Source organism: Hyperoodon ampullatus (assembly GCF_949752795.1).
Source record: "Hyperoodon ampullatus genome assembly, chromosome: 13".
Taxonomy (NCBI): Eukaryota; Metazoa; Chordata; class Mammalia; order Artiodactyla; family Ziphiidae; genus Hyperoodon; species Hyperoodon ampullatus.
Window position 1 is genome coordinate 64,320,945 of NC_136926.1, and position 18,254 is coordinate 64,339,198.

The following is an 18,254-nucleotide window of genomic DNA, read 5'->3' on the forward strand; positions in this document are numbered from 1 at the left end:
TGATCCTGGAGAGACTACCCCTCCCAGGTCTAGAGGTGTCAAGAGACTCCCTTGAGAGCTCACCTTTGAAACACAAACCAACCGATCCAGAGCTCACACTCCTACCTATTTAATCAAACTCTGACACACACCAAGCCAATATTCTTCCTGCCCTAAATCACCCTAGGGCTAGGTACTGGACAACTAGAAACCACCCCTACAGTCCAGAGACTGGCCAAAATTACTAAAACTATCTAATCCTAAACTTAACTCAGCGTATCTACCCAGCACTGTCATTCCTTCCCTGGAAAACTCCAATAAAGGCTCTGAGCCATGCTGTCCTTGCCCCAATATCTATTTATCAATCCATCTTATTTTTTGATGCGTTCAAAATTAAGTCGTAGATACTTGAAATCTAGACCTTAAAGAATGCGTATACTGTTAACTAGAGCTCACTGCTCACTCTTTTTTTGAGGTAACATTTACACAGTGTCAAACAAATCTTAATGGTACCATTTTGTTAGTTTTAGCAAATACATAAATTGGGTAACCCTCCGTCCTACCAAGAATTCCCTCCTACCCCTTTCTCAGTTAATCCCTGTAATCCCCTCCCCCACCCCCAAAGGCAATCACTGATGTGTTTTTTTTCCCCACTATAGGCCATTCTGGTGGTTGTGCAGTGGTATCTCACTGTTTCACAATTTGCGTTTTCCTGATGACTAACAATACTGCACACTTTCCATTTGCTCAGTGGCCCTTTCTATATCTTCTTTTGTGATGGAAATTGGCAATCTTTTGCCCATTTTTAAAATCAGGCTATTCCTCTTCTCACTACTGAGTTACAGAAGTTCTTTATAAAGTGTGGATACAACCCTCTTGTCAGAAATATATTTTGCAAATATTTTCTTCCACTCCATGACTTGTTTATTCATTTCTTAATGGTTTTTGATGGAATACTTTTTAATATTGATGAAGTCTAACTTAACAACTTCCTCTTATTCCTTTCCATATCCTTTAAAGAAAAAAACCCTTTGCCTACCTCCAAGTCACAAACGTCTTCTCCTATACAAGCTTGATAGTTTTAACTTTTAGATGAGAACTATGATCCATTTGGAATTCTTTTGAATGGTTTAAGGTGGGGCCAAGGTTCATTCTTCCAGATGGAGAATCCAGTTCTCCCAGTATTATTTATTGAAGACTTTCCTGTCCCTACTGGATTGCTTTGGCAAATCTGTCAAAAATCAAACAACCATACAAGTATCTCTTTTAAGGTTCCCTATTTTATCCCATTTATCTATTTGTTTGTTTTTATGCCAGAAACACAATGTATGATTACTGTGGCTTCACAGAAAGTCTTGAAGTCAGATAATTTAAGTCTTCTAACTTCGTTGATCTTTTTTAAGATTGCTTTGGACATTCTAGGTCCTAAATTTTAGGATAAGTTTATATATTCTATGAAAAACATTTATATTTTTAGGGTTTGATGGAGATTAATTTGATTCAGATTAAACTGGGAGAGAACTAACTTAATACTACTGAGTGCTCCAATTCACAAACATGGTATGTCTGTCAATTTACTGTATGGTAGTTCCAACATGAAGGCTGTCTCAGGGTTGGTCTCCATTGGTCTCCTCCTGAGAAAGAATCACATTTTCTTTGCTCTTCATGCATTGAGTAACTTAAAGTCTGTATGCTGGACACTGTGAACATTACATGATGGAGATGCTAGATTCTGTTATATTCCTCTAAGTGTTAACTGTTCTTGTTTTGGCAGGCAATTAACTTGTTCGCACTCAAACTCTGTCTTTGAACAATTCCAATTAGTTTTTCACCAGCCTAGTGATTTCAGCAAAGTTTTTAAGGAAAATCTGGGGCTCCCCTTCTGTGGCTCTCTCCATGCCAGAATTCTCCTCTCACTCTTCAGCAACTGTGGTTGTCCTAAACTCTGATCTCTAATTCTTCAGGACAGAAAAGGCAGGTTTCATATTGAAATTGTAGCTACCCTGCACATTCTGCATGGATAAAAGCTATAAGAACAGAAAATTCACCTCATGTCACTTGCTTCTTCCATGGGTCAAATCTCCTTCAAAATGTCTATTTTGTTTGTTCATTCTCTAGTGCCTTTTTTTTTTATTTTGTGCAGAGTTTATAATTGTTATCTAAGGGAGTCTAAGTCTGATAAAAGCATATCTGGCTATATGAGAAGAATTCTCTCCCCATTTGTTTAGTCTTCTTTAATTTTTCTCATTAAGGTTTTGAAATTTCAGTGTACAGATCTTGTCTTTAAAAAAATGTATTCCTGGGGCTTCCCTGGTGGCGCAGTGGTTGAGAGTCCGCCTGCCGATGCAGGGGACATGGGTTCGTGCCCCGGTCCAGGAAGATCCCACGTGCCGCAGAGCGGCTGGGCCCATGAGCCATGGCCGCTGAGCCTGCGCGTCCAGAGCCTGTGCTCCGCAACGGGAGAGGCCACAACAGTGAGAGGTCCGCATACCGCAAAAAAAAAAAAAAAAAAAAAAAAGTATTCCTAGGTATTTTAATTTTATTGGTGCTACTATTCATAGAATTGTTTTCTTAATATTACTTCCATTTGTCTGCTGTTAATATTTATGAAAATACAACTGATCTTGTAAAATGAAGCCTTGCTAAATTTACTTGTTTGCTTTAGTGACTGTTTTTGTAGATTCCTTAAGGTTTCTTACATAATCATATCATCTACAAAAAGCAAGAGTTTTGACCCATTCTTTCAGATCTTTATGCCTCTTATATTACATTTTCCTGCCTCATTGCACTGGCTAGGTCCTCTACTAAAATAATGAATTGAAGAAGACACAAGAATGGACATCCCTGTCCTACTTCTGATCTTAGGGAAAACATATTATTTTGTGAGTAAGTATATTCTTAAGCCGTCAGTTTTTCTTAAATGTCCTTTATCAGACTGAGGAAACGTCTTTACATTTCTCATTAGCTGGGAGTGTTTGTCATGAATGGATGAATTTTTGTTAAATGCTTCTGACCAAGTAAAGTGATCAACACTGTTTTTCTCCTTTTTTAGTGCTGTGCATTACACTGATTAATTTTTGAATATTATAAACTAACCTTGCATTGTTGAGCTAAATCTCACTCAGTCATGATGTGCTCTTTGTATACTGCTGGAGTATATGTTTTGTTAACAATGTTTTAAACCTATGTTCATGACAAGTATTAATCTCTAAATTTTCTCCTTTTGGTGCCATCTTTGTCAGGTTTTGCTATCAGGGTTATACTGACCTCATAAAATAACTCTGTTTTTCTGAGTTTCTATGAGATTGATGTTGTTTCTTGTTCAAATGCTTGAATTTACCAGTAAAACCAACTGGACCTGGAGTTTTTTTTTGTGGGAAAGATTTTGATTATGAATTTAATTTCTTTAATTGATTATAGGGCTATCCAAATCTTCCACTTCCTCTTGCACCAGCCAGGGTAACATGTTTTTAAAGAAATTTGACTATTACAAATTATTGACATAAAGTTGCTTAAAATATATCCATAGTATGCTTCTAATGTCTGTAGGATCTAGCATGATAATATCTCTTTCATTTCATACATAGCTAATTTATGGTTATGGGTGCTCTCTTTTTTTTCTCCATCAGCATTATAGGAGTTTATTCAATTTTATTGATCTTTCTAAATAATCAGCTTTTGGAATTATCACCTCTGTTGTCTCTTTTCTAATCACTGATTTTCTGCTCTTATTTTTATTATTTCTTCCTTCTACTTACTTTCCATTTTCTTTGACCTTTTTTCCTAGTTCCCTAGGTGACGTCTTAGATAACTTTTCTTTTCTAGTATAATTATTTAAAGCTATAAATTTCCCTTTAAGCACTGTTTTAGCTGCATCCCACTTATTTGATATGGTATAACTTGATTATCATTTAGTTTGATATATATTCTAATTTTGCTCATGACCCATGGGTCAAAGAATTATGATAATTTCCATTTTTAATATGTCTTGCTGGTATTAATTTCTAATTTTGTTCTACTGTTGGCAGAGAACATACTCTGTTGATTTCAATCTTTTAAAATTTATTGAGACTTGTGCCCTGCAAACAGTCTTTCCTGGTGATGTTACCAAGAGCACCTGAAAAGACTGTTACTATACTGATTTTAGATTTAGATCTTCTATGCCTTTACTTACTTTTTTGGTCTAACTGAACTCTCCAACTATTACCACTATTACTATTACCAAAATTTGTCATTTTGACCCATTAATTCTATCCAGTTTCACTCATGCATTCTGAAGCTTTTTTTATTAAGTAGATACACATTTATGGTTACGGCTCCTCAGAGATATCATTTTATAATCTTCTGACCCTCTCGCTTCTGCATAAGGTCACCTGTCCTTCACATCATTGTTCCCCGGTATATAACATGTCATTGCTCATGGCTGCTTTCAAGACTTTCTCTTTCATGGGTTTGACTATGATGCACCTAGGTGTGGTTTACTTTTCATTTATCCTTATTGAGTTTAATGAGGAATCTGACTCCATTCTTGATATATGACTGTTAAGAGTTTCGAGTCCCATCATGTCCTCATCCCCTCTGCCTCAAATCTGAGCAAGCTGATAAGGAAGCCCTTGGGGCTGGTGAGAATTTTAAACCAGGCAAGTCTGGGCCCACACAGGACTGCAGGAATTATCACCCCAGCCCCATGTCTCCTGTCACTCCTTTCTCAAGTAATTTTTGGACCAGTTTGGGAGCCTGCCCTGCTTTCCCCAGAAAGCCTCATCATATGAGCAATAATCTTTTTCATGCCCTTTCAGTACATGTTTGGCTTCATCAGTCTCACATCAAAATCAAACTTGGGGAGGGATCCACCCCACATATAGTTTACACTGATTAAGCACTTACTATATTTCAAGCATAGCACTAAGTCCTTATACATACTGAATTACTTAATCTTCCAACAACCCACAATTTAGGCAGTTACCCCATTTGACAAATGAGATAATGGAAGCACAGAGATAAAGTGACATGTCTAAGGTCATACAGCTAGCAAGTGGCGGGGAGAGAGGCTGCATTCTTAATTACCAACACTATTCTGTCTTTTATATGTTACTAAAAATAAAAACATAGCAAGACAAAATTAAAACAATAACTTTGGTATAGAATCTCTGATAAGTAAAGCATTATAGAATGTGCTTAATTATAAAAACTAGAGATTTCACTGTAAGAGTTATAATTTCTCAGGAAAAAAAAACTCTTTGGACAAGGAAATTAGTAGAGCTACTCCCAAATTAAAATAGGGGGAGACAATAAAATTTCCATAGAGTCCAATAAGATAAAACTGATACTCTTCTTCTTTGGTTTGGAACAGCTCTTTTTAGAAGCAGAAGAAAGGACCAAGTGATGATTGAAAAAATTTTTTACCTTTCCCTTTAAAGTTATGTTGAAAACACTACTTTGAGATCTTGCTAGATGTTTCTACTGCCTTTGAAAAATAACAAAATATCTCCCACACAAGTAAAATAGTCCCTATCATTGAAAAGATTTAAATATCAATTCTAAAAATAATAGTTGCTCAAAATATTTCAAGCCCTTCCAAAACAACAAACTTTTACTTAAGAAGAAGAAGAAAAAAGCTAACACCAAAATAGGCTCAGGAGCACTTATTTTAATAATATAGCTGATGGATTTTCTAAATTTATTTTAATATATATTCTCTGTTTTTAACAATTAAATAGTATCCTGAAAGACAAAAGAAATCCTAAGAGAAAATGTAAGTACATGGTCATTCCAATTTCTTAAATTAAGTGCATAAAACATAAAACAAGGGTCGCACTACAGAACAGAGTTCTGTAAAAACTCAACTTATTAATCACACATTTTTATGATGTTGTAGTTGGTTGTAAAGAAAGGTGTTTGGTTTTTTTTTTAACATCTTTATTGGATGTTAAATTGCTTTATTGGATGTAAAACATCTAATTGCTTTACAATGGTGTGTTAGTTTCTGCTTTATAAAGGAAAGGTTTTTTAATCTGACAATTTTAATATTAGCACCCTACAAAATAAAAATTAACTCACATTTGTATAGCACTTTGAAGTTGACAGTGTGCTTTCCCATGAAGAAGTTAAAATGTTTTATACAGTTAATGCAAATTATATAAGCCATCACATAATAACTATGGGGAAAAATTATTTTAAGTTCCTTAAATTACTTTTCATTATAAATTTTTGTTCAGTATCTGACTCTGAACTTTTACAGCATCCTTAACACAAATACAGCCTCCCTTTAACCTCCTCTTCCCCACTGGCTTAGCAAACATGGAGCAAACCAAGTTAGGGAAAAACTATAACCTCTTCTTACATAAGTTAAAAAGCCAGAAAGATAAGCAAAGTTCATAAAAGAAAAAGGTCTGGGATGCGGGAGTGAATCAAAAATCTTATATACTTCAGTTCTAATTTAAGCACTATTCATGATCATAGTTTCATAAGAGTCTCAAGACAACCATTTCACAGTGCTTCCCATAATAACCCAAAAGCAAAGCTACAGTAATGTTGGATTTTGAGAACAGAGATTAAACTAACAGTTCAAGGGAAAAAAATGTGATGGTAATAGAAGAAAACTCTAGTTGTAATAAAATTGTCTCTTTGGAAATAAAGCATCATTGGATAATTTAACAGGTATATGGTCAGATAGTTTCTGTTTAGAAAAAAAGTTGTTAAAATGCTACATACTTCATGCAGATGTATGTAACATTCCTCCATTCTCCCCATATAGTCTACCTGTACCCAGCACCATTAAATTTGGATTCCCAAGTTTTCAAAAGGAGAATACAGACAGCTTATTTTAAAAGCTGGATTTGTTGAGTCTTCCCATATCATTACCCTCAAGCAAGCTCCTGTCAAACTGTTTTCCTCCTTTCTGTGTAAAATTTCAAAAAGATCCCATGGCTGTTCTAGTCACACCCAAATAGATTATATATATAAAACACAATAAACCTCTTTGCAGAAATTAAAATTTTACTACCCTGATCCAAATCAAAACTTTATTCTCTCATTCAATTTTACTAATTTCACCTCTTCCAGAACTCTCTAGCTGTTACTTTTAAGGGCCCTGTAGGTTCTGGAACATCAAGAAGAGGGGGTTTTAGGGGAAGAGGGAAAGAGGGAACAGCCTTATAAGGTCAGAAGCCCAAATGCAGCCTCTTCCCTGTAGTTAGTTCCTGTTGCAGGAATTTCTCTGGCTGTTTGGCTTGGGTCACTCTGACTTTCCAAGTTGAGCCTCTTGATCTGTTCAAGACAAGCCAACTTCAACTACCTTAGTAAAAGTCCACCTGGCCCATGGGAAAATGCTTGCACCTTTGTTGCACTGCGCTCTGAACGTGCAGACCATTCCAACAGTGCCCTTCCTTCATTCTACTGATACCGGAGCAGCTCCAGCTGCTCTCTCACTTTTTAGCCTCTATTCAGGTGACAGTCAGGTACCAGTCTATTTATCTCCCAAACCTCATGTCAAACTGAGAAGTTCCCTGAAGCCCCTCAATTTGGATGAAGAAAGGGGAAATGCCACAGCATACCCTACTCTCTCCCAAGTTTTCACATGGGATCCCTTCCACAAACTCTTGTATTTTATTTACATGGCTCAGAGGTCAGTGATGGGTTAACTGTAGCAATACTTATCTCAGCTAATCCTTTCTGCAAGTCCTGCATGAATGGTATAGCACCTCAATTCTCAGTGTAGGTTACTTGCAATCAGTTCTCAGATTTCAGGTCTCTGAATAAATATCAGAAGAGTCCCACTTTCAAAAGCTGTTACAATTTTGCTTCCAGGTAAGATATAAGCAGGTCATAGCAGGCTAATATTCCCTATTGCAACAACTAGGGGGGAAAAAATAACAAAAAATACTTATTCAAAGACAATGGAGAGCTATTAAAGTAATGAGATCCAAATGAACAAAGACTGCGAGAAGAGAGAACACTTTCTGGTGAACTGACAACTGTCTGTCATTTCCTTCCCTGGGGTCACCTGCAGATTCTAGGTACAGGCTGAGCATCAGGCTCCGTCTGGGAAGAAAAACTCTATTGAAGAAAATAACACAGTCAAACTTTTGACAATCACAAGATTCTCCTTCCTCAAAGACATCTGCCTGATTTTAAAAATGCAAACATCAGGACGCTCAAGAGCCAAACTCAAACTATGGAAGACGAGTAGAAGTGAATCTCCCACAGTGTCTGAGGGAGTGGATGACAGAGACCTGCCAGGCTTTTAAGCAAAATCCCAGGAGAATCTTATTTGCAGAAAAGGTACGTGCCAGTGTAGACTAAATCAAATTAAAATGGCAACCAAGCCTCAACCCAGCTCAACCCCTGAGAAGATTAAGGTGGTCAGCCTATCTACCTGACAGGGGAAAGCATCATTTGCAGCATCTATAATTCTCTTGTATGCAATATATGGCGTACAATCAAAATTACACAGCACGTGAAGAGGCAGGAAAATGTGATGATAATCAAAAGAATGAACAGACAATAACAGAAGCAGACCTAAAGATGATCCAGATATTAGAGATGACAGGGACTATAAAATAACTACTATAAATATATTAAAGAAAATTCAGGAAAATAGAAAAAACAGGTGAAGAATTTCAATAGAGATTCAGAATCTATAATATCAAAGGAACATACTAAAAATGAAAAATATAGTATTTTAAATTAAGAACTTATCGGATATGTTTAACAGAAGACTGAACATAGCAGAAAACAGGAGCAGTAAACTCAAACTTAGGTCAATAGAAAATACCCGAACTGAAAGAGGAAAAACAAAAAGAATGTGAAGAACAGAGTACAAGAGACATGTGGGACCCAGTCATTTCAGTCCAATTACCAGGTAAGATTTAACACAAGATTGAAGAATATCCTAAACTGGTGTTTTACTACTATTTTCCATCTTCACAGTCTATGTGTGGTACTGTCAATTTCAGGTCCCTTAGATCAGTGGTCCCCAACCTTTTTGGCACCAGGGACCACCGTGTGGAAGACACTTTTCCTACAGACCGGGGTGGGGGGGTGGGGGAGGTATTTTCAGGATGATTCAAGCACATTAGGTTTATCGTGCACTTTATTTCTATTACTGTTACACTGTAATATAAAATGAAATAATTATACAACTCACCATAATGCAGAATCAGTGGGAGCCCTGAGCTTGTTTTCACTTGACACTCACTGACAGGGTTTTGATATGAGTCTGCAAGCAGCTGATTTATGATGGTCTCTGTGCAGTCAAACCTCTCTGCTAATGATAATCTGTATTTGCAGCCGCTCCCCAGCACCGCCTCAGCCCCACCTCAGATCATCAGGCATTAGATTCTCGTAAGGAGCGCACAACCTAGATACCTTATAGGCGCAGTTCACAGTAGGGTTCACGCTCCTAAAAGAATCTAATGCCGCCGCTGATCTGACAGGAGGCGGAGCTCAGGCGGTGACACGAGCGACGGGGAGCAGCTGTAAATACAGATGAAGCTTCGCTCACTCGACCGCCGCTCACCTCCTGCTGTGCGGCCGCGTTCCTAACAGGCCATGGACCAGGACCAGGACCAGTACCAGTCCGTGGCCTGGGGGTTGGGGACCCCTGCCTTAGATGGTAGTGGTACATTTACTTGTATCACCAGTAGGGACGACATAGGCCTGGAAACACTTTACTACAAGACAGGCAGGAGAAGGAGCAAACAATATAGTTAAATGTTGTCCCCAATAATAATGATCTTCCTAGAATGTGGTTAGTCACATAGTCTGGGCAAACTGGAATGGCTCCAGATAAGACTGGAAAGAGACCAAAGATGCTGAGAAAATAAAAGATGGTTATAATTTTTTAAATGCTTATTATTTTAGCTAGGTTGATTCTAAGTTGAGAAATGAATTCTTTAAAGCCAATACATTACGTGAATGGGACAAGAAAAGTGGGGATGACGCTTGTTGCATCGAGAGTTAAATTTAAAATTATAGATGTTAATTAATCTGGGTAATAATCCTATAATTTTATAAAGGAACCTAGGTTCTAGGGCAGTTGGATGTTTTCCCTGATAAGGTAAATGATAAAAATGCCCTATGGAAGAATATATCATATACACAAAAGGGCTCTGAATACCAGGGTCCTAGAGCATGAGCTCCCTCAAAAAAAAAGAACTGTAAATGTAGGCACCAGATAAAGGTTAAGGGTCTTAGCAAAGTGTCTTTCAAACTGTGTTTCACAGGACCATAGTGAAGTGCTCATTACAAGCACCTTCACAACTTATACACAGAACGTACAGAAAGAAAATGACAAGTTGGATGCTGAGGCTGATTATCTCAAAGTTCTAGTTTGCATTTATAAAATGTTTCATTGTTTTGATGAATTGATTTTATAAATAAATGTTATACTAAATTATGATAGCTGTCTGGCAGAAATGTTTACTAAGGAAAGATAGACAATACAATTTAATGTGAGTTCTTTTAGAAAACCTGGAAGGAAAATGAAGACATGGAATATCTGTGAATATTTCAAACAAATCATATTCATGGCTGTAGTGCTTTATAGCTTACAAACTAAACTTAAACATTATTTCAAAGGACCCAAAAATAGTACTGTGAAAGAACCCAGATAGGACCACCCGTTTCACAGATGAAGAAACAGTCAAAAGTATACTCACATGCCTCAGGATTCACATTCATCAGTACTGACGAAGCTGACTCAAAAACAAGTCATCAAACTTCAGAGTTCTTTCTGTCACAGTATTCCATATTATTATCTCATACACACACACCCCCCCCACACACACAGTCTATATCTATGTGTGAACAAGGGAGAGAGAATTATTCTCTTCTGAAATAACAAAAAAGCACTAATTTAAGAAGAACTGAAGGATACTACAGTTTGGTTTTAAAAGACTTCTCTTTAATTCTTCCTGGGTTATCCAGAGAAGTAAAAGGGTAGTAATACAAAATCAAAAGTAAAAGTTGACAATCTGCATAAAGTTTATTTCAATTACTCTGATATTTAAAAATTTAGAAGATGGAAAACAAAATCCAAATGTTAGCAACAGCATTAACAAGAAACATATCCTGTAAGGATATATAAGACACTAGTAATACAACTGGGTGAGGAGATGGGTGACAACAGGAGTGGGAGGGACACATTTTTCCACTGTATAATCTGTGTTTGAATTTGGAATCATGTACACATACTACTTTGTTTTAAGGAACATACTTTTTGAAGGAAAAAATATAAATACATTTATTAGAATGTTAAGAAAATGAAAATATAATTGCCCTTTAACAGAAAAATTGACTTAATTTAAAGGGTAAAAAAGCGAAGCCAAGAATAGTCTAAGTACTGCCCAAAAGTTCTTTTTAAACATTTAATTGGCTTCCCTGCTGGTGCAGTGGTTAAGAATCTGCCTGCCAATGCAAGGGACACAGATTCGAGCCCTGGTCCGGGAAGATCCCACATGCCGCGGAGCAACTAAGCCTGTGAACCACAACTACTGAAGCCCGCAGGCCTAGAGCCCGTGCTCCGCAACAAGAGAAGCCACCGCAACGAGAAGCCCACACACCGCGACGAAGAGTAGCCCCGGCCTGCCACAACTAGAGAAAGCCCGCGCGTAGCAACAAAGACCCAACGTAGCCAAAGAATAAATAAAAATAAATTTTAAAAAATTATTACAAAAATAATAAAGTAAAACAAACCATAAAAAACATTTAATTATGCGGACTGCAAAAGTAAAACATACTTTCATAGATAAATATTAGGGAAAAATTACAAGACATTTCTTTTTTTAGGTAATCCATAAATAATCACTATTAACAATTTGACGTATTTCTCTCTAAAGTTTCAAGATTAAGTGTTAACATTTTTGGAAGTATTGCTTTATCAAGTTAAGAAAATTCCTATTTCTAATTTGTTAACATGAATACTGAATTTTACAGAAAGCTCTTTCTAGATCCACCAAGATCAGAGTGTTCATAAATATGAATACAGAGTATCTTATATTAATGGATTTCCTGTAGGTGAATCATACTAGCATTCCTGCAATAAACCTTACCTAGCCATGATTTTGTGGTTTTGTTTTTATAATTCAAGCTTTTTCATTTATAATTTTTGCATTTGCTTTTATGAGTAAGATTGATATAAACTTTACTTTTACCATTCATTTTCAATTCTGGTATAAAATGAGTTGGGTAAGTTTCCTTTATTATTAGAGTTAAGGAAACTGTGGGTTAGGATTGGGTTTCTCTAATTCTTTGCTATTATAAACAATGCTGAAATGAACACCAGAAATCTTGGACCATATTCCTGATTATTTCCTTAAGATGAAAGATCAAAATGTAATTATATGGTCAAGGTGCCACCTTAGGAAAGCCCTTATAATTTATGTTTATGAAAATAAATTCTTCATTCCTACACATTTATGTACAATGGATATTATCAAATTGGCATTTCAGACCTCACAGCCACTTGTTTTAAACTTTACAAGCTCTCCATCCCCACTGCTGTTTGGATTTTGCTTTACTGTAGATTAAATGCACTGAAAGTCACTTTTTTTCTTCTGACTGATTCATTACCTAAATATCAATTGCCATTCTGATTTTATGACTGAGCTGTCCTCCATCTGTCAGTCTCAAAAAATTGAGATGGAAAAGCTTCGTGAAACTTTATACTATTCAGCTCATTGTAGCTTAGTAGGTTAAGATCTACCCATGAATCACTTTGTGTCACCACATAAAACAGTAGGAAGGAAGCAGTGACACACATGGGTAATAGCTTCTATCCCTTCAGAGACAAAGCAATGAAGGCAGAGTTAATTATGTGAGGGGGATGGGAGGGACATAAAGTCAGGACTACGTTTCTATCCGCAATTTAGTCCCCCTCTAACATTAGAAGATGGGGGTTGGAGGAAAGGAAACTGTTAAGAAGAGTCAATGAAACAGGGTTTTTTTTAACAGAAAACATTTGTCATTTTAAAAAATTAAGTAATTTATGTTTCATGTTCATTAATACATGATGAATATATCAATACCTTAAGGTATTTCATTGACAACTTATTTGCAATTTTAAGTTAATAAGCTTACAGTAAATCCACCATGAATTACATTTTAAATAATTCTGCTTAAGCTAGGGTTTGGATTCCTCCATAATGGACCCTTTCCACACCCATTCCCCACCTTTTACAGTCTATATAATTAAGAGTTGATTGAATGTTTAAATACATTTAGTAGTTAAGAGATGACTAATAATCTGACACAATATAACTGTTCTATTATTAAAAACAAACTTTATAAAATATATGGCTCCAGAATATAGTGCAAGAAACTTAAGTTTTTTGATAAACAGCCAATATTAACAAATCTACATTTCTTGAAATATTAAAAAAAAAAAAAAGACCACCAAATTAGACAAGCAAGTTTCTAAGCTTCAAAGGAACTTTTAAAGAGTGAAAAACAAGACACTGGACAAGCGCCACTTCACTTTCATTACTCAGGTAAAAGTGCGGGGTAAAAAATCTTTAAATGATGAAAAAGCCCTAGAATATGAAAAAAAAAAATCTCTAAAAACTAGACTGTAAAACGAAGACTGGAAAATAAGAAAAAGAAATTCGACTAAAGGGACTTCCACAGTTTAAACAGAAGGTCTGTACATTTCAATCATGAGGCTGCTTCCTACTGTATCTCTTTAAGAGACAGGACTGCATGACTCTCCTCTCAGTTCTGTTCTGCCAACAACCTCACCGCACTGGCACCGGAGCCTTAGATGAAGCTGTGCAAAAGCATGGCCCCCTGTCTTCCTGGATCACACAGCTCCCTTGGATAAGGAGACGACATACTAACTGGTCTCCCTGCCTCCACTCTTGACAGTCTCACAACCATTTTCCTCACTTCTTTACCTAAGACTCTTTGACAACTCCCGCATCACCCAATCACACTCATGTTCAGTGTGAACCCCCCAGCGCGTAGGATGTGGTGCTTCCTCACTACCACACAGCCTCTGAGTCCTGCCATATCCCACCTCCCACCTGACACTCCCAGGACCCCCATCACCAGTCCTCTCAACACCCCAGGGCCACTCTGGATGAACGGAGCTTCTCCTGACTAAATTCCTCCTTTACCTCCACCCAACTCAGGCACCGATCTTTTTCCAGGAGGAAACTTTCCACAAGCCGCAGAGGAGGGAAGGGTCCCCACTTTGGACACAGCTCCCTAAGCATACATCTTTCAGAACACCTCCTGCACATTATGAAATTATCTTTCTTATTTTTTAAAGTTTACCTCCCTTACTAGGAAGTAAGCAACTCAAGGGCAAAGACTGTATGTTTATAAATGTTTACTGAACTGAAATACCAGGCACTATACAATGAAAAATGAACACAAAAAACTTGACTTATTCTCAACCAATTCATTAGCAAGTCCTGTCAGTTCAATTTCCAACCAAATCCATCCACGTCCAGTGGCAGTGCAGCCTCCATGCCAGCCCAACCTCTGGCATCTCTATTTTGGACTGCTTCAATAGCCTCCTGATTTCCCCGCTTGCAGATCACTATACGACACCAGTCTACTACACACACACGTGCATACACACACCACTACACCACTACCCACCCCCAGCCCCAACCACCTGTGTCCGGCAGCCAGAATGATCTTTGTAAAAATATAAATGTAAAAAATTCTTTAAAAATGGATTAAAATCTGAAAATCCACTTAAAAATCTTTATTTGCTTTCTATTACACTGACACTAAAATTCAAACTGCCCTACGATGCCCTCTATGATCTGACCCTTTCCAAGTTTTGTACTCATTTTGTATCACTCCATCTCTACTGCGATACAGTAAGTCCTCCAATACAGTAAGCTATGTCCTGACTTGGCATCTTTACACTCACTCCTTCCTCTGCCTAGAAGACCTCCCTCAGCTAGCTGCTACTTCTCAAAGCTCAGCTTAAGTGTCACAATCCAATCAAAAGCAGTTTTACCCCTCAGTCGTTGTTTTCTCTGTACTCATTACCATCTCAAATTAGATTAATTTGTCCACTTGTTTACTGTGTACATCTATCCCTGAGGAGGGCAGGAACTTTGAGTTTTGTTCATACTGTATCTATCCCATGTGCCTAAAACCAGTGCCTTGTACACAGCAGGCATTCATAAACACTTCTGAAATGAAAGAAAAAACCAGGAAAAGTGACTCTTATTTAAGAAATACATGAAACAAGTGAGGTAAAAGAAATGGATAATTAACCTACCAAACAAGGGAGGAAACATTCTACTGTTAGTATTTGCAAGCAGACAGGCTGGTGTTATTAGGATCTATTATCAACAAGCATCCAGAGTGTATGTCCCAAAACTCATTAGAAATGTGTCAAGTAGAATGGTTTTACGTGCCATATGCTAGCCTATGTGTATGACACTGAAAACAATCATTTTTAGAAAATGCTATAAACTGACACTCCCGCAAACCCTGTAATGTGCACAACTATAGTAGTACACATTAAAACACTTAAAAACCACTTGCTACTTTATGTTAAAAAACAGTATTTCTGACAGTGGTACTGATCTGTAAATGATTAAATTTACACTAATAAAACTTCAACCTCTTAAATAATAGGTCCTTCTAATACAAGAGGTAGGTCTTCAAGACAGGTTCTGACCACCTATGACACCTAGGAAGCTGTCTCACATACTGTTCTTTGTTAGAAGTAATGCTGCAGCTCAAGCAAAAACTATATAAAATTCACCGCGATGTTAGCAGCCTCTGTTCACTCCTTACGGAAGTTTTGACCAAGGGAGGAGAAAACTGTCAGTCATTACCGCACTAGTGAAGAAAAATCTTTGAATCTTTATTCAAATGTCATTCAATCAGAGAAATTAGGATAACATACAATGAAGCATTTAGGCAATGAAGGTAAATGAAGACAGAAGATAAAAATACAATCTAAGTATTTTATTTTGCTTGATTAAACCTCACTGTTCAAGAAAATGCTCTGTAAAATAAACAAGTCTTAACGAGTCAAACAAAATTAATACGACAGGTTAAAAATAGCTGTCATATTTTAATAATCACTATTGACAGGTCACTTGAAAGTAACAAAATTTCAATAACTTCCCTTCAGATTCCTTTAAGCAATTTTCAACAGTATGGCCATCAAATTTCTAATCTAACAACACTTACCTTGGTATGGTAACACATTTAGTATTACAATTTTGAGTGGTGATGGCTTTCTCAAGCTCATCTAATCGTCCTGTTTTCTTTAGCTTCTTCACCAAACTTTTAACTGCTTTCTCACACCACTTTTCTTCCTGTCCATTCTGCTCTCCACCACCTGCTCCTCCAGATCCACCCGCTGATTTCTTCCATCCCAGCAGTCTCTTCACAACTGGTGGAGTGAATGGCAAGATGGACGACATGTTCTTACCAAAGGCAGCGATCCACTCTAAGAAAATATCCTCCTTAATCTAACCTAGAAAAGATATGGAAAGGATAATTTAGAGGCTAACTTTACAATCAACTACTAGTTTCAACACAGTATCAAAAGCAAATTACAGAATGCAATAGAAATTCAAATTATTTCTTTCGCAACAGACGTTCAGAAGTTATCTTTTTCACCCCTGAAAATGCCTTTACTAATTTAAATGAACTGTGGAAACAAATCCTTCTAAAAACAAGACAGTGTTATAAGTGGACAAATATAATAACTTTGCAAGTAAAACCTTTTATCTTTATCAACACTGGACAAGTTTATCACTACCCATACTACTTTATTTTTAACTTAGTATCAATAAAATATCTTCACCAAAAGAAAGTTTTCCTCACATTTTAGAATTTCAATGTATTCTCAAAACACGTAACAAAAATATTTTTAAAAATTTACAAGCTCAATATCCCCAAAGTTTTAAACTTTCATAACCAAGTATCATAAAGTAAAATGTAAAGTTATAACAAGGGAAAAGGCATGAAGTGTGAAGTAAACAAGAAGAATAAAGACATAGGGACTTCCCCGGTGGTGCAGTGGTTAAGAATCCGCCTGCAAATGCAGGGGACACGGGTTCGAGCCCTGGTCCGGGAAGATCCCACATGCCGCGGAGCAACTAAACCCGTGCGCCACAACTACTGAAGCCTGCGCACCTAGAGCCCGTGCCCCGCAACAAGAGAAGCCACCATACTGAGAAGCCTGTACACCGCAACGAAGAGTAGTCCCCGCTCACCACAACTAGAGAAAGCCCGTGCGCAGCAACGAAGACCCAAAGCAGCCAAAGAAAAAAAAAAGTTAAAAAATATAAAAATAAAGAAATAAAGGCAAAGAGAGTCTGTGAAAAAAAGATTTGGTTCACTTTTACCACCCCTTGAGAAGACTTTTAATTAAGCCTCTTTTAAAAAATATTTTCATTTATATCTAAGTAACAACCTGCATAGTGAGTAAAGTCAAATATAGCTCCTCTTCTCACACCAAGAGAATCTTTTAACTTTTATTCTTGCTATTTATACCTCAGTAATGGTATCCCTTGAAATAGCAAGTTTAGATATAGCTATCGATTTTTCTACAGAAAATGAGGATTTACACCACGACCACTTGCTTTCCTCCAAGCTTAAAAATAATTATCTCCCAGGTAGTTTTGTACCTGATGAGATTAGTAGTTAACTACTGTATAATCATGTTTCCCTTTTTGTACAACTCTTTCCTTTCCCCAGAGCTAATTATGTTAGTTTTTCATTTGCCTAGTTTTCTAAGCACCTACTACAAATTCTTCCCGCACTTTCCACCAGCCCAATTAAAATTTAATGTCAATGGCTTTAATCTCAAACTAAGAGATAAGATAATTTACCACTTGAGGACAGAACTGGAGAGTTCAGATTTGAGAAGAATGGAAAACATTTCAAAACCTAGCTCTGAGAAATACGGTAGAAAATCAACTAGGGTGACGTGAAATAACAAACTTTATCAGGTATTTGCCAGATTATATATCAAAGTATTCCATGAAGGAGTTCCTCTTCTAATCAGGAGGTACAGAGTCACAACAGACCATCACTTTCACCCTAACAATCAAAACAAGACAGACAAGCTATAAAATCATGTTTTTTCTGAACCCATCAGAAAGTTTAAGATGCAAAGTAACCTAAGTGAAACTAAATTCCAGAAAGTGTTGAGTCTTGATAGAAGAGGGGCCCACAGATGGTCTCTTTCCTGGTGGAGTGGCTAAGGAGGAATAATCCCACCACAGTGAAGGTAAGGAGAAATCAGCCTAAATTTTAGTATATTTTAACAGTAACATGTAGGCTGA

General features: G+C 36.9%; 1 protein-coding gene across 2 annotated transcripts in view; it reads right to left on the minus strand.

The window, feature by feature from the left end:
- Nucleotides 1–16,382, minus strand: part of SMAD2 (SMAD family member 2) — a gene marked incomplete at its 5' end in the record, with an annotated part of 69,473 nt that extends 53,091 nt beyond the window's left edge. For both annotated transcript variants that reach the window (XM_079717384.1, XM_079717383.1), the window contains one exon: nt 16,147–16,382. In XM_079717384.1, the coding sequence (XP_079573510.1) occupies nt 16,147–16,382 (236 nt within the window). The remainder of the gene's footprint in view (nt 1–16,146) is intronic.
- Nucleotides 16,383–18,254: the final 1,872 nt, after the last annotated feature.